The sequence below is a fragment of the Telopea speciosissima genome, chromosome 2 (genome assembly GCF_018873765.1).
Source record: "Telopea speciosissima isolate NSW1024214 ecotype Mountain lineage chromosome 2, Tspe_v1, whole genome shotgun sequence".
NCBI lineage: Eukaryota > Viridiplantae > Streptophyta > Magnoliopsida > Proteales > Proteaceae > Telopea > Telopea speciosissima.
The window spans coordinates 83,673,327-83,696,360 of record NC_057917.1 but is presented as its reverse complement, the minus strand read 5'-3'; the positions used below and the strand labels follow the sequence as shown (position 1 = coordinate 83,696,360).

General features: G+C 37.0%; 1 protein-coding gene and 1 pseudogene across 1 annotated transcript; both read right to left on the bottom strand.

The window, feature by feature from the left end:
• Positions 1 to 664: 664 nt before the first annotated feature.
• LOC122650126 (probable arabinosyltransferase ARAD1) lies at positions 665 to 6,208 on the bottom strand. Its single transcript, XM_043843442.1, has 3 exons — positions 5,259 to 6,208; positions 3,020 to 3,385; positions 665 to 864 (listed from the first exon to the last, which is right to left on the bottom strand). The coding sequence occupies exons 1-3, from the start codon at positions 6,192 to 6,194 to the stop codon at positions 688 to 690; spliced, it is 1,479 nt and encodes a 492-aa protein (XP_043699377.1). The 5' UTR covers positions 6,195 to 6,208; the 3' UTR covers positions 665 to 687.
• A 1,908-nt stretch (positions 6,209 to 8,116) lies between these two features.
• Positions 8,117 to 17,710, bottom strand: LOC122650128 (annotated as a pseudogene).
• Positions 17,711 to 23,034: the final 5,324 nt, after the last annotated feature.

Here is a 23,034-nt window from a genome sequence, read left to right as displayed (position 1 = left end):
TTCTACTATCTTCAACAACATAGAATACAGTAAAAGTTTTATCCCTGAGATCCCTCTCAAAGGATATCAGAGCCATACCAGCTTTATTAATAAACTGCAGTCTGCAGGTGATAGGGTAAAACCTTAGCAATCTGAAAGACGACAACATGGGAAAATAGAGGTGAAATCAGATATCCTGCGAAGAGTGGCATCAACATTCCCGGACTAACAACTACTGCCCAACATGAAATAAAATTCCCAGTAATGACTAGATGATGTATATGTATAAAAAATTGTCGTATATAATTTTCATATTTCTAAAACATATACAGAAAGTGATTACATTACAAAAAAAAAAAAAAAAATTTCTCGGCTACTTGATTTGCACTTGCCCTCTAAACCAAAAAAGAGAAGAAAGAAAATGGGTATTTAAAATATAAAAAAGAAAAGAAAAAGAAGACAATCAAATTATCGTGTGCTAAAAAGAGAGGTCTCCTATGAAGACCAACCTTTTGAAAACAATCACCCCAGTGGATGGATAATGAAATGAATTTGGGCACCTCCTTGCTATAATGTACGGTTATGCTGTTAGTGCACCCAGCATGTCAACCACCAGACATGCTGCCGATCAGCTTGAAGATTTTCAGAGGATAGTTAACGAGTCTTTTGGTTTCAGAATCATCAACAGTGGTGGCATCATAAGCTTGTCTAAGTTGTCGTCTGGTTTGAACAAAGACAAGAGCAGTCTGGTTCATTCAAGTCCCTCCGTACAAGACGTTTGTGACGATTGATCATTAGTTTTATCAGGGGGACCTTCAAAGATACTTGGCGCCATATTTCATTCACTGTTCCATTTGGGTCTTCATACTCAAAATATCGCTTCACCTGAAACAAACAATAAAAATTGAGCAATACTTAGATAACTGGTGACTGTGCTTGCTATTCAGGGCATAACTTCTGTAGCGACAAAAACAGTTGTGTACCACAGGAATATTTGAACAATGAATATTAAATTTTTCACAAATATATTGCACAACCAACAAAGTGGCATGAGCCTAAAGATGAACTAGTTTAAAGCATCCTCTTTGTATTGGTTTTTATGGCAGAAAGGATTAAAGCAATTTTTACAAAAAAAAACTACATTCAGGAACAAGAATATTAATGTGATCTCCCTTAGAGGATGAGCAATACGCTATATGATGCAAGATGGCAATACAAAAAAGAATCTTCACCATAGAGAATATAACATGTTATTATGTTCCCCTTAATTTATTCATCCAGCCACTTGTAATTGAAAGGTATCATGGACATTCTTCTTTTCTTTAATATTCCTTCCTATCACAAATTGAATGTGGTTTTTTTTTTTTTTAAAAAAAAATTTAAGCAAGGTCCTTCCAAGTCATTAAACCCCACTAATAAAATGTGCTTTACCAATATTGACCCCCATTGATTGAGTTCTGAGAGACAAAATGAAACTCTTTTGGAAGGTGACATCATCCGAAACTTTGCTATGGGATCGACATCATCTTATACTCGGAATTGGGACTGAGTGAAAAGTTCATGCAGTACTACTAGCATCCGCAACACTTCTGAATTTTTATGGAGTTTTAATTCAAATTTGATTGGAAAGTAGATGCCATAAATGATCAACTAAGGGTACTATAGGAAAGTAAAAAATATTTTTGCCTAGAACACTGTAATTGACATACATTTTGGAATACTAATAGAACATCATTGTGGGACGGAGGGAATAATAGAGTTGTTTGTCTTCCTTCAGGACATGATCTTCATTTTCAACTAGGCCAAGAAAATGCCATTGATTCAAAAAATGAAACTTCCCTTTCTTCATCAGCAAGAATAATTTTCTTTTTAGTTCAGTTGCTCAATAGTGTCTGACTTCAAAATTTTCCTTATCTTCACAAGATTTCAACTGACCTCATGGAAGCCAATGGTTCTACATGAAATACCATTTTCATGCACCAAGCATTATCCCAAGTACTTGACTGGGCTACATGAATTATGTTCCATCCATCTATTGAGGGATGTTAACAGCATAGGCCTTCAAATCTTTTCTATCTACTTCAGGCCACTGTACTTCTAGACTTCCCTTTATCTATTCAGTGGTCTTATTTTTTTACTTGCTTTTTATTTTTCGGTGGGGGAAGGTGGTTGGAAGTTGAACATTAGTAATATTTTTTTAAAAAAAAAAAACAGTCGCAATAGATAAGGGTACAAGAGTCTTCTCTTGTTTGACTGAGAAACTTAGCAAGTAGAGAAACAGAAAATCATCTATATGACTCCTGAGCAGTTAACACCATAATAAATGTAAACAGAAAAAAAAAAAAAAATAGCTCAGAGAAATACTATAGCCAAGGTATCAAATGATGACAAGTGTACTTTGAAAGCTAGGGTCCGAGAAAAAGCTTTAGAAAAAAAAAAAGCCTCAAATTTTTGTTAGCCTGCCCTGTGTTGCTTCTGTCATAGGAAGGATGAAATTGTCATCCTCCCAGTGGTCATGCAAGCATAAATCAATAGTGTTGTAGACTTGTCGTCATACATGGGTAGCAAATGGTTGTGTAATAGAAATAACTAGGACAAGCAAAATGTTTTCCTAATTACAAGATTTTGTTCTGCATTTGAGCATAGGACACAGGCCTGATACAAATAAAAGGCCCACAGGCTTGAGGCTGGAGTAGCATCACCTCAATGATGCCAACCATCAATCGCCATCCACATAATTAGTTCGTTCTTTAAGTTCTCTAGCACTTTCCATTACCCCCTTTTCTCAAATCCTTTTACTCTTCTAGTTAATCTTCTCTTGACCCTTAACAATGTAACTTCCCTATTTTACTTAAGACTTTGCATTACTACTATAATTTGTAAAGGACCTTCATCTACATTTTTTATCTACAAGATTTTTTTCCTCAAATACTTACAAGTATTTTAATTTATCTTGACCTAAAAAACAAAATTTTTATTGATAAATATAAAGAGACCCACAGAAGGGGAAAAAAACACAGAGAATGTAAACAATACTTACAGCTTTAAGCTCCTGCTGGTATTTTAGAATCCTCTCATTGCTCACTGGCCTCAGCTTCTTAATTAAATATCCTCGCTTCACTGCTGAAGCGGAATCTACAAATATTGCTATTTTTCTGTAATCTATGGCATCTTCAAAAGGCAACTCGATAGAGTCACTGACTATCACTGGAACACACAAACTCACTATAGCATCAAAGAGTCGGCAGGCTGAGGGTGTATCTCCAGCGGGATGTAAACAGAACTTGGATGAGTGCATCCCTTGTGTTGCCATACGTCGACTCTCTCTAGATTGTGTTCCATGTTTTATTATGACATCAGCTTGACCCTCAAGTGCTCGGAAGAGCTCATCACGAACTTTTCCGCCCTGCAACACAGCAACCATCCGCCTCATAATTCATGAGCATTATCAGACAAGTTCATATTTCCAGATTGATATTTTTTTACTTCAGCCAGTACATTCCAACATATCGCTAAATTGCAAAAAGACACCAATATCTAAGATGTATCATTGTTTCCCAAACAACAGCACAGGGGTCAATTTACATTACCGCCTAGCAAATAGACCAAGAAGAAAACACATTAGACTAGATTGAACCCAATATTTTAAAAGTATTAAACTGCACTTTCAGAAGAGAAAACATCCTCCTTTGTTTTGACCAAATTGGCAACCTTTCCCTTATTTTTTTAAAGTTTGCTTTGTCTTATAGCTTGGGAGGGAAGGGCAGGAAAGGAAGGGAAGTCCATCATAGAGAATCTTCAGAACCCCCAATCGTCAACCACAACAAAGATTTTTTTTTTTTGGGGGGGGGGGGGGGAGGGGAGGGGGAAGAGAAAAATGAAGAGATAAGGTTCTATCCCCAGTGAGGAAGAAGGGACAAGCACTCTTATATCTGCAGCACAAGAGTGCAGCCACTTCAGGGACTACAAGAGCTATCTTGTTTCTAGGTGCAGGACAATAAAGAACCAAACTTAAATCAAAACATACAAAATGCATCTTCTAAACAGAAGACAACTCGAACAATACCTTCCAGATAGAGATTACGTGCAAGATTAGCTCTACCTAATGTTCACAGTTACAGCGCCCCCCCCCCCCCCCCCTCTCTCTTTTCCTTTGATAAGTAAAATCACATTATCTGCAGGGAGGGTTTATGAAAGATAAATGCACCACAATTTCATAATTCCATAACTCTATAGGGAACATTTCTGTAAGCATAGCTACCAAACTCAGAAATTGTAGTTATACACTTATACCCAATTCAATTGCATTCTGATTAAAAAAAGGGATTCTCTTTTTAAAATTTGAAAATATCCATGACCACAACCTTCACATGGGATTCATAGGAACCAAACAGAATAAAATAATAATAATAATAATCCAGTAGACAAACTCTCCACCCTGGGTTGCAGTCTAGCTGCAACCAACAGGTCAGGAGACATAATTATTAGAGGTGATTACTTTGCAAATCTGACTCCGCATAAAGACTACATGAAAATGACCAGCAAATTTATGTACTTGACTTGTCTAAGATGATTATTAGGTTGCTAAGTTGGGATATGCACCAAGACAACCCCAATCATATCAGTATCTGCATTACAATGATGCGCATAATTTAGCTAAATGAGGCATGGCTAATGATGCTGTCAGAATAACCAGACAATTTAGGGATTTTGACTACTATAGATAGTTTCATCCTCTCATTGCAAAAGAGCACTCAGGACCAAATCAGACCCATTCCAAGATTTCTCTTCATTTTATTTTCTTTTCCTCTTCTTTTGTGACTAACAAATGCCACAAGAAAAGAATTGGCAAGGTCAAAGTCGCTACATAAACAGTAGCATTTTCAGCTTAGCTAGTCATGGCAAGTGAACTTGTAGCAAGTAGAAAATGGTGCACATGAGCCCTTTTTCCCCTTTTTTTTTTTTTTTTTTTTTTTTTGTTGGGGGGGGGGGGGGGGGGAGAGAGAGAAGGAAAAAGAAATCAATTGCTCCTATTTTAAAAATGGAACCAACATGAAGTAACTGCAAATGGTTGATACAGAGGCCTCAATTTGTCAGTAACCACACCACAGGTATCCATTTGGGCATTTTCAGCATGTACCATCTGATTGTAAATTGAGAGGAAATAAATGGTATGACAAGGAAAATTCAGAATTCTACAGTATAATTGAGATATCTGAAGTGTGTTTCCTACAGAAATGGAAACAATAAACAACAAAATGGTAAGCAAAAGCAAATACCTCCTTCCGGTACCGGTTGCCCATGAAGAACAACAACGACTTTCTTCCTTCCACTCCAATATCCCCATTGAACGAATTAATCCGATGCGAATACGGCAATATGACATCCTTCACCAACGACGCTTGGTCCGACCTCAACCTTCCAAAATCCGAAACAAGCAGCACCCCATTCTTGATTCGATCGATGACCCTATAAAGCGCATTCGGATCCTGACATATAAAAACATGATCCCACCCTGAATTCCTCTTCCAATAAACCTGTCCTTCCAGCCACTCCATCAAACTCTCCTGCATCTCCTCATCACTATAAACACCAGCATTTCCAACCACACCGCCGGGTCGAATCGGATTCACAACCAAACTCAAAGACGAAAAGAAGGGAACATAAAACAAATCCGCCTCTTCAGGATCGAAAACCCTCACCACCGGCGACCCATACCGGTCCTCCCGTAACAAATCCTTGAACAACCACCATTCCGCAGAGTGCTGATTCCCAGGGTACTTCAACGTCGATACATCGTCAACCGGAGATTTCATAGAATTACGAGCCATCGAGTAGCTCTCGATCATACCATACGTGAATTTCCTAGAGAGATCGTAGAGATACACCTTGACAGGTGGCGAATTCAAGGGAGATTGAGATTCACGGAAACCAGAAGAGTCCGTATTGAGCAAAGAGAAGGACTTGGAAAAATCGATGGGGAAGGTGGAGTCGAGCTTTGAAGTTGCGTCAATAGGGGAGAGGAAGGTATTGAAGAAGGCGTATAAAGCTAAGATAATGAGGACAATAGCGAGGGTTGGTTTCAGGAGAGAACTTCGCGCCATTAATGAGCTTAGGCTTATTGTTTCGCCATTACAGTGATGAGATGAAGAAGATAATGACGAAGAAGCATAGCATTGTTTGGGTTTTCTGGGTTTACTTCGGGGCTCCGGCATGCCGGATTCCGATTTCCGACCAAAGAGATGATAACCACCAGTTCAGTTGGGGAGAAAAGTGGCAAATTCGTAATTATAATATTGCAACGAATTGTGAATCTAACCGTCTTCTTCTTCTAAGTTCTGAGAACTTCTGAATTCCTTCTGATTAGGCTTCCAAATCTAGGGGGTGGGTCTTGGGAGAGCGAAAGTTCAGTCTCAGAAATGGCATCCGGATCGGTTCGGTCTCGACCGCCTATACTGAAACTGATACTAATAGGCCGTATCAGGTCGAATCGGACTGGGGATATAAATTAGGACCGATCGAGTTTCCTTCCATCCATGGCGAATGGGATCCCATTCACCGACAGGTGTGAGAGGGTGGGAATGGGTAATGGGAGGGTATTTTAGAACATACTAAAACCCTAGGAGGGGTTTATGAACCCTAGGATAGTGGGTGAACCGTCCTCAAAGATGTTGTATTGCTATTTGCAGACAAGATATAACCCAACAAATCAAATAGGTCGAAATGGAATATCTTTAGCTGGAATTAACTGAAAATACAAGTGGAGATGGAAATCCACTAATAATGGACGGCAACTAAGGGAAAAGGTTCTCTGGGCCGTCGAGACATCACGGAATGGTAGCACCTCTATGAATATCCCTCTCATCATCACATGAAATGACCTTGCTGCCTCCTCCGTATGATACCATTTCGTCGAAGTTCATTGATGCATTTTCCTATATTGCTTGTTTATATAACCCTTTCCCAAAATGGTAAAATAACATCAACGAGAAGACAATTGCTAGCTCAGTTGGTTGGTGTCTGCCAATCATGGTCTTAAGTGGTCTAGATTGATACTGAACAGTCGTATTGGGCCAGATTGGACCGATTTGCCCCACTAAATACCGATACTTGATTTTTGGATCATTTTATCCTTTCATGTTTCGATAAATCAGGATTCGAACACGCCACGTTTTACTAGGAAGGATCGAACCATGGGAACGAATCTATAGGGCTATCACCTTCTTTGGCCAGATCTTCCAACTTTTTCACAATTACAGTTCACTGCATGCGTAGGCTTTGAAGCCAGCTGAAAAAGGCTAGCGTGCTGCCACGATCAGGTATCAATATCACTCACGGTCAATACCAATTCAAATCCCTCGATATAGCCGATCCGATATTGACATCTTGAACTGTATTGCCAATAGAGTGCAGGCTCCTAGGGGGTCATGTGTTCGACTCTCCCATCTTTTCAGTCATATGGATTGCATTAAGATCTTCATAATAGATTACCTCTCAAATTTATTCCCCACATCAAATCAATTGCCCAATGTCAGTCAGTGGGTTTTTGTATCAACTTTTGAAACTTGATCCAAACCTCTCAATATGAAATACAGTTGTTCTTCGATCCATTAGGTTCCTCAACTTTTGTGGAAAATATAGGAGAAGCAAGAAAACATCTTTGAGTACGATTAAAAGGAACAATCTCAAATAGACCAAGATCCGATTTTCGGGATTTTTTTATCTGTAACCCTTTTTTTTTTTTAAAATAGGAAAGATATATTATAATTGAGATCAGATTAGTCCTTGAACATGGACTTTTTAAACATCCACTAGATTAGCCGTTCTAAATTCTTTGAAGTTCTTATCTCTAAATTAGAATCAACCTTGGCATTAATTATCACTAATGCAAATGCTTCCTTCACTGTCCATTATGCAAAGGCTTTTTAACACAGCCCTAAATATCTGCCACATGGAGACTTTGTTGGTGCTCAAATTATGGTTACATATTCACATCCTCACCTATCCATATAGTAAGTACCAATACAAATGCATTCTCTATGGAACAGTATTAAAGTCTGAATTGTAGTTGAAAAGTCAACTATGGCATCTGTGGTTTGAGGGTGATTATAAAAGGGTAGAAGGACAATATGGTTGATAATGGCCTTTAAATTGAGAAGTAATTAATCCAAAGGATGATAAATGGAACATAAATTGGTTAGCCTTTTAACCTTGATTCAGCAGAGTGGAGATGGGACCAATATTCCTTGACAAGCTGCCCAAATAGTGATCCCTCTTTCTTTATTAACTTCATTGGCTCCTCAAACTCTTCTAGTTTTCCTGAAAAAGATGCAAGGTTTTAAAGTTCAAGCAATCAACCTATCAAAGAAGTTTTCAATTCAAATTCAGCAACTTAATTTGGGTGTCTGGGGGATGTGAAACAGAAATTGGTTCTTCTTCCTTGCAAACTGTTACAATGGTTGAAGCTATGAAGTTTACCATCTCTCAGGACAAGCACCATTGTGCAATCCATGACAGTTGGTACTCGGTGAGCCACTGTGACCACAGTACAATCTGCAAATTCAGTCCTTATGGTTTTCTGGAGAATGGAATCTGTTAAATTGTCTATTGATGCAGTGGCCTCATCAAGCACCAGTATGCGACTTCTTCTTAATATAGCACGTCCTAAACATAATAACTGCCGCTGTCCCATACTCCAATTTGATCCATCTTCTAACACTACAATTTCATATTGTTATTAATAAATAATTAAGAGAAAAACAATAGAAGTTGCAGTAATATTAAGAGAAAAAAGGCATCCCACATCTGCAATACCCTACCTAGAGAATCCAAACCGCCCTCTTTCTCTTGTATAGCCTCTTTAAGCTGGCATTTTCCAAGAACCTTTCAGGAAATGCACAAGGTAAAAGAGTTAGAAGAAGCAAGTAAGCAATTGCAACCGCAACTTCTGTAGCTGGTTAATTATATTCTCTTGTGAATTACTAATTCTACCTAATCTGGAATGTTTATATTGTACTATGAATAAATAAACATTTTTCTTCAGCATTTTTTTACAAGACAACAAAAGATTTCATCATGTTTCTTTCTTCTTTTAGGATTTTCCAGATTTTATTTTATCGAGTTTAATAAGCATGTTTAAGAACTCTCTTTTAATTCAAGATTGTTTTCGGAGATGACAACATCTTTATTGAGAAAAAAAAAAAGAAGCAATTAACTAGTGAGGAAGTTCATAAAAATTGGAAATTGGAGATATCACAAATCACACTGTTGCAAATTGGATTACTTCGCAGTTCAGAGAAGATAATCAAACATAAAAGGTTTTAATTTGTTTGAATAACTGAATGGATTTATTAATAAATTACTTGGTTCAGGTTAGTCCACAGTGAAACATTGACTCTTTACAATGTCTAACCTCCAACTGATTGGACTCAAAAGACATTTGATTCAGTTGTAGGAGAGGTCAAACACTGCTGCATCCATTCTGTTTTATGTTGGGAGACAAACTGACCAACTTGCCAATATATGGCTCCCAACATAAAATGCTTAGCTTATGTAGATTATATTTCTGGAGTCATGGTTTGGGTATAATATAAGTCCATCATGTTGAGGGGTTTGACAAGATAGTTCCACACTTAAAGAAGCCATGTTATACAATGTATCCTACATTCCTACCTCCCATATTTCTTGGTCAGTGTGTTGTGATAAGGGATCCAAATTATATCTCAAGGTCCCATTAAAAAGAGTAGGGTCTTGAGGAATGATCCCGATACGTGACCTTAGATCGTGGAGACCAATTTTTGAGATGTCAAGGCCATCTATGATGATTTTTCCACCTGAAGGCTCCACAAGACGAAACAAAGCGCTGATCAGAGTTGTCTTCCCACTACCAGTTCGGCCAACAATCCCAATTTTATGGCCTCCTTCAAATGTGCAACTGATTCCATGAAGAACAAGTGGATTGTTTGGCCTATATCTGATCTGCTTGTCATCAATTTCACCTGTAAATTAGTCTTGAAGAGAACAAAACACACACACACACACACACACACATGCACAAAATTTACCTTCAAATCATTGATCTCCACTTTATCCACGGAAGGCCAGCTTGGTGGGGGTCGGTTCTCTTCTATCACTTCAGGGGCTTCACCAGGTATATGCATGTATTGGTTCAGTCTTTCTACAGATATTATATAATTTGCCAGTGTACACTGGTTTTGAATAGACAAAACAAGAGAGAGGTTTAACGCAAGACCATAAGATAGTGCCATTCCAATAAATCCTGCCATTGAAGATTTGTAACCAAATGGTTCATTAGAAAAGCTCATGTGCAAGAGCCTAAAATTATCATGTCAACTTTAGCAAACAGTAAGACACACTCATTTATTTCATTGGCCTAAAAGGAGATGCATGGCCTTGAAGGAGTAGAAGCCTTATGAGCATGGTTCTTAAGATTTAAATTCATAAATCATAAGAAGTTAAGAACCATTATAGGAATAACATAATTTAGGACAGATGTTTACAACTACACATTGTTATTTGAAAAATATCATAATCAAACTCAACAAAACCACTTCTTATAATCATCATAACAGCAGTAGGTAGGTGGGCCCATATATTAGGTAGTAATATCTTAGTAGGCTACAATTGTAGAACCTGAATTCAAATTCTCCACATTCTTAGAATTTCTATCAATATTTAATCACATATAATGATCTTAGAAGATTCTCTATTTGCCAGAGCTGGATTGCAGTAATCAATATGCCTCCCTCTCCCATTGCTAAACCTGTAGCCACTATCAATCAGGGAGAGAAGGAGCAGAAGTTTGACCTGAAAGAGGGAGATTAAGTAGTGATAAAGAAGGTATTACTTCATATATGACAGAGGGATAGGCACACCTCTCGCGTGCGGTAAGCTAGCGGGCGGCCCCAATGGTGGCGTGGGACGGGGCATCATACAGAAGGGGCAGGGGGTCATTTCAGAGGGAGGAAGAGAGAATAAGAGATATAGTCATATAAACACAGTGGGTGCTAGCTTGCAGTATGCGGGCGGAGTGCCCAGCCTTTTATTCTTTCTCAAAATATGGAATTTGTTATTTGATTAGTGATAAAATTAGGACAAGGATGATGTGGCACAGAGGTGGCGTAAACTAGAAGTGCATAGGGATTGAGATCCTGTGCACTTCACCACATACCCCAACTAATACTTGCTTGAAGTTCCTTTCTATTGCGTCTATATGCTATAATAAGGTAAAATAACATATGACAAATAAATAAGGAGAAAATTTCTCTGTGGGGGAGTGTACCACCCATGCCTAGACACAGGGGGCGAAATGATCGCCCTGCCCCCCATGATACCAACACACGTGCGTAGGGGCCACGCTCCCCCACAGAGAATGCTGACCCATGAAATAAATAGGAAAGATGAAACCAGTTATCTTTAGAAGATGTCCTCACTAACCAACCAGATAGTGCCTAGGGAATCAGGCGGTGCCTGGGGATCAAGGCGAGATTCAGCTAGGCGTGCCGCCTAGACTCTGAGGCAGTTGCCTGGGGGACCAGGCTTGTGCCTATGTGGCTATGCCTCATTTCTGGCTAGGCTAGGCAAACCGCCAAGTAAGCCATCTTATATTGTATCAGTTTTTGTATGTTGTAATATTAAGATTAGATTTCATTGGTTTTGATTTGTTGTTTCGAGGCATGGAATATATCTTTGATATATTGGATCAAATATCTATTAGACTTGAGAAGTAAAAAAGGATTCAAGAAGGAAACTCGAATAAGAATATACACATGACTTATCTTGCTCGTTGCTGATGGTTTTTGTGAATGTTTTGATATTCTTTTTGTTGTTCCCCCAGTTTTTCTGTCTTATATTATATTTGTATAACATTTCTTTTTTTTTTTTTAACACATGACTGATGATGTCTGTGATGTGTTTGATTATTGACTCTATGGTCTGGGGCCTTATGTTTGATGTTTTTAATGCATAGGTTGTTTTACGTCTTTTCAAGTGTTATATTCAGATATAAACTTAGTATGGAAGAAATCAGGAAAAACACGGAAATGTTTAGCCTGCCAAGCTCCTTGGCAATGCCTAGGCATATACGTGACCACAGGATCCCAAATTGACAACCTTATTGAATTAATTACAATTATAATAATATTTCCAGTGGCTATTGTGTGAGGAGGCAGATGACCATGACATTATGCCACATCAAGGCTTCTCCTAAGAGGTGAAATTAGATATGAGGAATGCAACTTTATGTTGTGCCTCAATCTTCACTCATTATTTATTTATGGTACTTCTTAATTTTCAAGTCTTTTTCTCTTCACTGCTTTTTCTCTACTGAATTGTCTTAGTCTAGGATTAAACTCTACTTTATAAAAAAAAAAATTCTAATTAATTAACTAGAATTGTTTCCAGCAGTTAAGATTTTAAGAGGAAGGGGGAAAGAAAAACTATACCAGCTGAAGGAGAAGATACTAGACACTCACCAGAGCCAAAAGTTCCTGGAGGAAGCAAAACAATGGCAAGTGCTGAGGAGGAAAGAACAGTGGCACTCAGTGTTTCCAAACGTTGCGTCAACCATTCATTTGCAGCAAAATTGTGAAAAAATGGAGTAGCATTTTTGTCAATGAAGTTGAGATTCACAGCAAAAAATCTCTCCTCATCATTGAAAGCTCTGATTGTTATTGCTCCTGCAATGGACTCTGCTAGTTGGTTTGCTACCAATGACTTGGTTGTGCCGTTGATCCGCATCAACTCTTTTGCAGAAGAAAAGTAGTACCTCTGTTGGTTAAAACCAAATGCTGTTAAGTTACTTTCTGAGTGAAAGAAAACAGAATAACAAAATCTAACAGATGAATACTCAAAACCTAGACAGTAGGATGGTTAGATGCTGTCCTTCCTGCACATGCAATGTGGCAGAGACTAGGACGTGTGTCTTGAGCCCTCACTCTTACACATGCTATTCTTATTATCACAAAATCTTTTATTGTAACATTGTATTACCTGCAGACGTAGTGTCAAATAAACCATTGGTATGGAAACAAAAAGGACTTGCCAGGTAAGAACAGCCAGTAATCCAAGATTTGCACAAGTGATCATAGTAGATCCAATAGAAAGACTAAACTAAACGAGAGATCAAGGTCTACAATACTCAAATCAGAAGAGACCTACATGAGAAACATAGACAAGTCTCACAAAGTTGTCTGAAGGCGTCATTTATAGCTGAGGTTTATGTTGGAGATGCTTACCCGGCTCATTATCCGTCCCAGTGGTGTAGAGTCATAAAATGACATTGGTGCATGGAAAATAGAGTCCAATAGCTGAGAAAATAAGGACTTCGATGATTGAATACACAATACAACTATAAAAATTGATCTAAAGAGAAAAAATAACGAGGAACCAAGTCCAATCACAAAATATACTATGATCAATCGCAATCTGCTAACATGAGAATTCTGAACATTAGCAGCCATCCAATAGTACATAGATATTTGTCCACAGACAAATACAAGTTGACAGAGACTTGCAATGATGAAGTACAAGAAGCCTTTATTCTGATTCAAATACTGTATATATGGCTTAAATCCTGTATCTCCTATTTCCCTCTCTTCTTGCTTAATCAACTGATCTCCTGCTGATGCTGCTTTCAATTGTTCACCAGTGCAATTTTTCTTAATCTCCGCAGCAGTAGTTTCGATTTCACTCCTCTTGGAAAAAGTAGTTTTGATGAAACTATTTGAACCAGATGTATCTCGATGTGCATTGATGAGGTCCTGAAATTCTTTCCTAGAGGCTAATAACTGGTGATAAGGAGCAGCACATAAGATTTCCCCATCTGACATGAACTGTCAAATAAAATATAGCTTAGCTCAAAATGAATTAATGAATATAGATATATTCTAAAGTACTTTGGGGAGATTACAAAGAGTTACTTCTCTATACACAATGTCTTTATCCATTTTAGGTCAGTGATACAGCCTATTTCACTAAACTAATATGCACCTCCCTCCCTCTATTCAGAAAGAGGTAAGTCCGTACCCTATGCCTGAATGCAATTCAGGTTGTGCCTTGATCCTGGGGCTGGGTTTGAGGATTTTGTTAGGAGAATTACCAGACCAGTTTTCGATACCTATAGGCCATTATACTGGTGCTGCTTAAACTTTAATAAATTTGGTCTATTGTTGTGCACCTAAGTTTATTAAGCTAGTTCAAATGCATGAAAAAAGGGTGTACCCAATGCATGAGGCACCCACCACTGCAGGGTCTGGGGAGGGTCATAATATACACAGCCTTACCCCTGCTTTCACAGAGAGGCTTTAAGAGTCGAACCCATGACCACTTGGTCACAATGGAGCAATCTTACCATTGTACCAAGGCCCGCCCTCTTTCAAATGCATAAATAATATCGATTTTAACTTTTTTATTGAGTGTGTACAAATCCAACTAGATGCTTGCCTCCACTATATACCAAATAATCACCCCCACCCCGAGCAACCCTAAAAAGAAAGGACTTCTTAGTCCCAAAGTGGAAAGAGACTATAAATTGAATTACTAACTGACCAAAACAGAATCAAATGCTGGAAGGAAATCAACTTGGTGGGTCACCAGTAAGACCACCTTCCCTGACAGAGCTCCCATTACATAGTCCTGGTACACATCAAGTTAGATGCCAGTATGAGATGTTAACAACTAACATATAAAATTGCATGCAGATGAGAAATGTGACTAACATTATACAGATTGGTGGCCGTATGTGCATCAACGGCACTGAATGGATCATCCAGGAGATAAATTTCAGCATCCTGATACAGTGCACGAGCAAGTTGAATCCGCTGCTTTTGTCCACCGCTTAAATTAACTCCTCTTTCCCCTATTACAGTGAGATCGCCAAATGGTAGCATCTCAAGGTCCTTCACCAACGAACATTTCTCTAGCACTTCTTGGTATCTAAGCTTATCCATGACAGATCCAAACAAAATATTCTCTTGTATTGTTCCTGTTTGGATCCATGCTGTTTGAGAAACATATGCAGTCTTTCCATAAACCTGAATCTATATATGAAGCAAAAGGAAAAGTTATAATGTGAATGATGGTCATCCATTTCAATCACTTTAAAGGGAAATTAAAAACTCAAAGGCATTTGGAATAGAGATTGGAATGAACTAATATTTCAGAAAGGATATAGATTTCATTGATCATAAATAATCATTGACAATGGAAATTTTTATTTGTGTATTGCCTCCCAATATTTGAAATAGTCCATAAAGAAAAACGGAATTAACCACTTTATGAAGCTATATTCAAAATCTTGATTAATATATTTATTTGACAATTTGGAGGGAAATCCAAAAAATTATGGCAGCTTAAATTATTTGCAGGAAATTAAAATGCCTTATAAAATTCTTTGTACAAATATTTCTAAAACTTGGAACTTACTTTCCCTGGCCACAAAACTTCAATTTTGAGTTTTTCAAGCATTGCAGTAATGGAATAGCAAGTTTTGTATAGCCATTCACATTAAATAAGAAAAAAAAAAAAAGGTGATGTGTTGACACCAATATTTCCCATAAAATTAAAAGGAATTTTCTTCTCAACTATTGAAGATGAAAAAATGGAAATGGTTGAACTTACGGTGCCCCCCCGTCTTTGTAACCTCACCAAGAATTGCCGCTAAAAGGGTTGATTTTCCAGAACCAACTTCTCCACATATAGCCACTTTTTCCCCAGGTTTTATCTCTAAATTTATGTTTCTTAGTGTAGGTTTACATGGATTCTCTTCCCATGAAATATTGGCTGATTCAATAAAAATAGCGTGCCTGATGTCCTCTGCATTGCACTTTGGCTTAACAAATTCAGTTCGTAGTTCAGGTGCCTCTAGAAACTTCACAATCCGTGCTAATGAAACTTTTGCCCGAATGACCGCTCCAATGACCTCAGGAATTAATCTAACAGGAACTTGGATCAGCTGCAAAGTTGCTAAAAAGGTGAATACATTACTCGCATAGAGAGGAACACCAAGGATGTAACACACCCCAAATGTAGCTGTTGACACCAATAAGGGGGATGACCAAAAGAGAAAGGTATTTAACGCTTTTTGTAGCTGCACTGCTGACAACCATTTGTATTCTTCTATTCTCAATTTTTCTATGACATTCTTGAAATGGGTTTGCCATGCATATAGCTTCAACACCTTCATGTTCACAAGAGCTTCAGAAGTAGCCTTCAGCCTCTCATCTTGGGCCGCCATGAGCTTCACCTGGAACTTGCTCTGTAGTTTAGCCAAGGGAGCATTTCCTAGAACAATGAGTATCATCACAATTAGGGCTGCGACTGTTGCTAGTCCTATAGCATGGAAGAGAATCACTAATGCAATGCATAGTTGAAGGCTTAATGTCCACGTCTGATGAAACCAGAAAAGAAATTCACCAACTCTGTAAGCATCTACAGTGACATAGTTCATTATATTACCAGGTGAATGCATCATCTTAGCAGTATTTGATAATCTCAGTTGCTTCCTGTAAATAGCTGCTGAAAGCAAAGACCTGACTTGGAGGCCAATTATTCTACTTTGGAAAAACCACTGCCTTTCTGATATGGATTCTAAGCATTTTGCAAAGAACAGGATTATGGCTAATATATAACCCCCATACCAGAAGGTTTCTTTCCCTTGAGCAAACTCGATGAAGGAATTAAGAAGCAAAGGACCAGCAGACAGTGTTATTATCTTAAGTAGTGCAAAGAAACCAGAAATTAAAATTGCCTTCCAGTGGCACAAAACTAATGTCCACAAAATTGATGGTGGTGTAGACGGTCTTGTATCCTTTTGTCTGTTGAGTTGCTCTATGAATATTGCGTAACAAGTTCCAGCTCTGTCTAACTCCCGTAACTTTGGTATATCTTCTCCTTCAAGGGTTTTCTCCTTACCTTTCTTTAGTAAGGGGTTCAACCACCAAAATGACATTTTACTGAGAAATCCAGCTCTGGCAAAAGGAGTCACATGGTCATCCGAACTAGTTTTACCACTTGTATTGGCTTCACCAATAAAAGGTGTATGAAGGGCATTGCAATTGATAGTTTCAACAGTTTCTTCATCATTGTATGCCTTATAAGTGGGTAACAGCAACAGAATTGCCCCTGGAAAAGATATAACATCCAAAACAATCTTAAGGGATGCTCTTTGCCAAACAGTGGCAGCCAAAAGAGAGGAAACACATACAATTCCTGCAAACAAGCAAGCAAATAAAGACCAGGGCCTCAAAAAGGCTTTTCTCTGTTGTCTTGTGATCCTAAGGCTTATAGTTAAACCCAGTAGCAACCATATTAATCCCTGGAATAACAGAACCAACCACTGATGCAGAGGTAAAACAGTCTGTGCTTTTCTTAATTTCTCTAGCAGGATCAAAACCCCATAACTGAAATAAACCACACCCAAACCACCATTGAAGATAGCAGAAAACATCGGTGACGGCAAAAGTCCTTCTAACCATTTGGGAATTCGCAGCATTGTTGATGATGGTTTGTAAATGAAGGTGATTAACAACATAAATATGAGCAGGATATCAAAAGAAATAACCAAGACATCGTTGTTACAGGAGGAAGGGTAGGTGAAGATAAAAGCATTAGTAAATTTCTTTCCACCACCATATGAGTGATCAGATTCACCACAAAATACTGTCCAAAAATCCTCCATGGCATGTATATCTTTTCTCTTCAAACTCTGCAATGACAGAAGAAAAAAGTTAGAAATAATCATTTAAGAAATGATATATCAATGATTTTGGTAAGAAAGAAAGAAGCAAATAAGGAATTGGAAATTTACAACAAGTTCAAAAGCTGAGAATTCATATTAAAAAAAAAAAAAACCCATATTTTCACATTATAACAATCTTAGTATAAGAAAGTAGAGTTGCAGCAGTCACTGAAACTTCAAAATTTGATAGAATCTCACAATCCTCATCGATGATGTCAATAAAAAACCACAATTTTGATTCAATTACATTAAAGTGAGAGAGAACCAGAGGCAGTAAAGCTAAACAGGTAAAAACATTGAAAGTGCAGGAACAAACCACCTTATCAAACTCAAAAGGCAAGCTTCAAATCATCTGAAAAAATTACACGGATAAAATATCATTGGATTCTCACACACAAAAAAAAAAGAGAATAATATAAAGATCCACATAGATATCCAAAACCTCACAATTTTTGTCTATATTGAACTCAATCTCCGGTGCCCAATCTGAGAATTTGCTCCAAAAAGAGAGTCATAAGCAGAGAACAGGGCGAACATAGGGAGACACTTATTAAAATAACCCTGAAGGCTGAAGCTAACCCAATTTGTACAGTAAAAGCCATTTGAAACATCAGGTGAAGGAAGCTGGGAGTCTCGTTGACAGAATCGAAGAAGCAAACAAGTTTTGTTAACGACATTGTCGCATGTGGAATCGAAAAGTTATAAAAGATTATGTGGTGATGGCTTTAATTCCTTGAGAACCATACAACAGAGTCTTTTATCTTTATCTTTCTTTTCCAGTGTCTTCTTCCTTCCTGGGCTCGCTCGCTCTGGTTAATTACGTCGAGGTCGTATCTAGCGGGAAATGCAGGCAATTTTTTTATTTTTTTTGTTTTTCTTTTCTGTCTATCTCGTTATGAAAACAATCGGGTAGGAAAATAATAAAAGCGGAGCGGGTTCTTACGGGTATAACACAAATGGATTGGGTCTTCTTTTTCCCACTATAAGTCAGGGTTGTGTATAAGGACTGAATTTTCCTTAAAACCGGAGGTCATCAACTCAAACCTCGATTTTTTCATATGGTGTAAATGTTTTGAACTAAAAGCCAAAGGGACCAAAAAAAAAAAAAAAAACCTAAAGTTAATAATAATTGAAAGAAATAAATTTAAGTATGAAAATCAAATGGTGGAAAATTTATACAAAATTTTCTGATTTTTTTATTATTATTTTTTTTCATTATTCGTCGCAACACAAATTACTCATAAAAGTATATATTGTCATCTTAAGAGAATTTAGCTCGTCTCCTAGGAGGCGTGCGCCCAAGGTGCTGCTAGGAGGCATCTAACGTTTGAGTTATGCTGCACATATCTCGGTGCACGCTTAAGGATGTGTGCGACACAGCCCAACAGCTGACAACGCCCTGGATGTTCCCTGCTCCTTGGAGACGATCCTGATCCATCTTAACAAGGGGTTAGGGTACGAAAATCCAATATATAAGAATAAGATCATCATAATGGAGAAATGAAAGGTAGACTGAAAGAGATTGCATGTCATACCCAATATTTTGAAATATATAGACATGAAAAACAGGCTCTTACAACAATGATTAGGTCCATCTTTCATTGTAGCAATTTACTTAGCAAGGAAAAACTAGAACAAAAGAAAAGGGAAAGAAGATACCTGCTAAACCAATCTTCTATTCTATTGTTAATCTTTGTTTAGCAAATTAAGCTCTGAATAAGAAGAGAGAGAGAGAGAGAAATGATGGAAATCATGATCTGAAAGTCTTTCAAAAGAGGAGGTTTCAAGAGATTTTTTTTTTTTGGTAATGGAGATTTCAAGAGATTGGATGGTGCTGAAATTAAACAAAGATTGAAATATTTGAAAGATAGCATGACCACATATTCAGATCGTCTTGTCCTTTATGGGGAGGGGGTGAAAGGGGACACAAATACATCTATGACCAGTACAAGATCGAGCCATTTTCCAATTCATTTGCAACTCAATTTCAGTGGACATGTCCATATCATCAGACAGTCATGGCTTAATCTCAAAATAAGATTTCGATATATGTTAAAACTATAGTCTAAGCAGTGTTTGGTATGTATTCTTGGAATGCATTCTAGGTCGATTTTGCATTCTTGGATGATAAATAGGTATTTTTATCGACTTAAAATACGATTCGACCTAGAATACATTTAAAAAATGTGTACTAAACACAGCCTAAGAATCACTTAAAAATAAAAAATCTGTTTGAGAGTACTTGAAGGACAACATCTTTTTTGAAAAAGCATGCCAAGAAAACATGGTGAATTAAAATCTGATTGGAAGTACTAATATGTAGAAGTGTTGCATGATAGATACTCTAGAGACTATACTCAAAATATTACAACAAACCTAATTATTATTAGGAAGAAAGTTCTCTGTCCGGGAGTGTGGCCTACGCCAGTATTCCCATGAGTCTCTCTTTCATCCCCATATGAAAAGACACCTCTGCCCCCTTATTTTGAGGAGGAGAGAGATAAACACAAGGGAGTGCGGGCATAAGCCACAATCTCGAACAAAAAACTACTTCCCTTATTATTATTATTATTATTATAGGTAGGCCTCAAGAATAGTTGAAAAAATATCTCTATGTTAGTGAAGCATGGTCCTTGCCAATTGAGCTACCCTTGGGTTCCATCAATATTTGTTACTTCAACAAATGAGAAGTATTTTGTATAATTTGGAAACAATTGTTATATATATAAAATCCCCACCAACCAATATTCATTAAGTGGACCTCATTTTGACGTTTCCTCCTACGAAATGCTAACCTCATAGATTCTATAATAGGCCTCATAAGAATAACGACCTCTCCGAATTTTCTTTTTTCATTTATCATTTATATTTCACAGATCCCGATGCCTACATTCCATGCAACTTTTATGTATAAGATAGCGAGTGATCTATTATACCATTTTTATTAAGGATGTTAACGGATATTTGAAAATTCGTATTTGATCCGCATATTCGTTTAGGAGAATCCGAATTTGTTCAAAAACTAATCGAATACGAATATGATAATCTCATTATTTGATCTATTATTATCCGATTCGTTTAACAGTAATAAATGTCTGAAATATATTTTTGTATCCATCCGATTAAGTTTTATAATTTTATAAGTTAAGATAATGTGATTCTTTTTCTAGATTTTCTATTGGTTTATATATATTGTTTTATGCATTGTGATACATGAAATCATAAATCTATTAAAATAAATACAAGATAAAATCAAAAATAAAAAAATCAAAGATTAAGAAGAGTAGAAAAAAGGGTAGTTGCTGAACTCTCAAATCTCAACCCTAACCCTCATTAACAAAACAGTAAAGATATTAACAGATATGATATTATCCGAATCCATCCGAATATAATCGGATATAAATATGATAATGCCACTATCTGATCGAATTCGATCCGTTCACATCCTTAATTTTTATTAGCCATATTATAATTTGCAATTGTACTTACAATTTTGTGAGGCTAGATTAGCAAAACAAAAAACAAAAAAAAAAAAAAACAAATATGAGAGTAAAATAAGGTGTGGGTGATATAAGTGGTGAACTAATCACAGTTTCCAGGTGAGGTAAGGGGTGTTGTCCAAATATCTAATAAATCAAAGAGAGGGGCATAATGGTTCGTATACAAAGGGCAGAGAAGACATAGAAATACAGATCACTAGATCGGGTATCTTACACCGCTTGCTCAATAAACCTTGCCCCAAATCATATATCCATATATGCCTCGTCTTTTTTCCTCTCTTTGGTTTTTCTACTCTTTGGTCTTTTGAATCTCAATGGTATTATTCCAAAGAACTAATGTTACTTTGCGAACTTCCTTTGGAATTGTAACACTAGATAAGGCCCTATGACATGATCATAAACACATGAGATAAAAGATTGCAGGGTTGGAATTCATACAGTACTCACTTTTAAAAACGAGTACGTAAGGAAATAGTATCAAAGTCCTTATAAGTTTTCACATTGGGTTCCTCACATTCGATGTAAGATCATTACTTAAACTCCAACAATCTCCACCCTCCATTTGGGGACACACGTGAGGTTCCACGATTTATATAAAGGTATATCATCCATAATGTAAAGTCTAGGGTTTGTGGCCATGGGATCCTAAGTTGATTCTAGGGTTCTCCACAACATGCCAAGTTCTCATGTTTATCAGATTAATTAGGACCCTATCTAGAGGGAAATTTTAGGGCCAATGCTTGTGTAACTCAATCCATCCCCACTTCCGTCATCTTATCGCAATGATGATGTAATAAGATCTTAAATTTGCTATAATCGCTACTTCATTAGTGAAATCCTGTTAAAAATTACCTACGACTTTGTTGTGGTCCTTTTCTTGTGTTTCATTATCTTTGTGAGAAGACGATGGATTGAGCAGGTCCATTTAGTGGTCTCCTATCCTTTTAGGTTAGGTTGATAAAAAGAGATTCCATTTTGTTTTATGTATTTCCTTGTATTTTTTCCTAGCACATTTGTCATGTTGTGGTTTGTTTCTTTTCAAAAAATCTTTACGATGGTTTATACCAAATTATTTGTTTAAAAAAAAATTTATTTAGTTCAAAAAATTTGGGCAAAATATGTTGGTCTGCCAAAAATTAAGAAAGGGAATATGTACCAAACAGTGCTTTTTACTTTTAAAAACATGTTCTACATCTAGAATACATTCCAAGAATTCATACCAAACACAGCCTAAGATAACTTCTAAGGCAAATTATTAAGGAGAAAAGTAAGGTTTGCTTACCTATAACTTAACCCATTTCATTAAAAGATTTTGTAATGACACCCCTAAGGCTATCAAATAATTTGTAACTTTAATTTTTGTCCTCATAATATAGCAGCACACTTCTTTTAATGAGGGTACAATATTGTAAATTCACATGTGCACTTCAATATAATGACAACTCTTTACAATGAAATTATAGTAAACATACTCCCAAATTGTTTTGAAAAGTCTTTTATACCTGTGACTTAAATAACTTTTGGGAACAAGACACTGGCAATAAAAAAATAAAAAAAGGACTACAAGTTCTAAATACACATATAGAACATTCATTCAACAGTCCCTTAAATTAAATGGAATAAAACACCTATCCCTCCATGTTATATGATATAAAAATCCCACCCTTGCCCTCCAAGTGAAGGTAGGCTGAGGTGGATAAGTAGATATCCACCGACAGACCTTCAATTACGTGGACGAGAAGACATGTAATCTTCACTGTTTTATTTTAACTTTTTAAGACATGACACAAGGCTAAC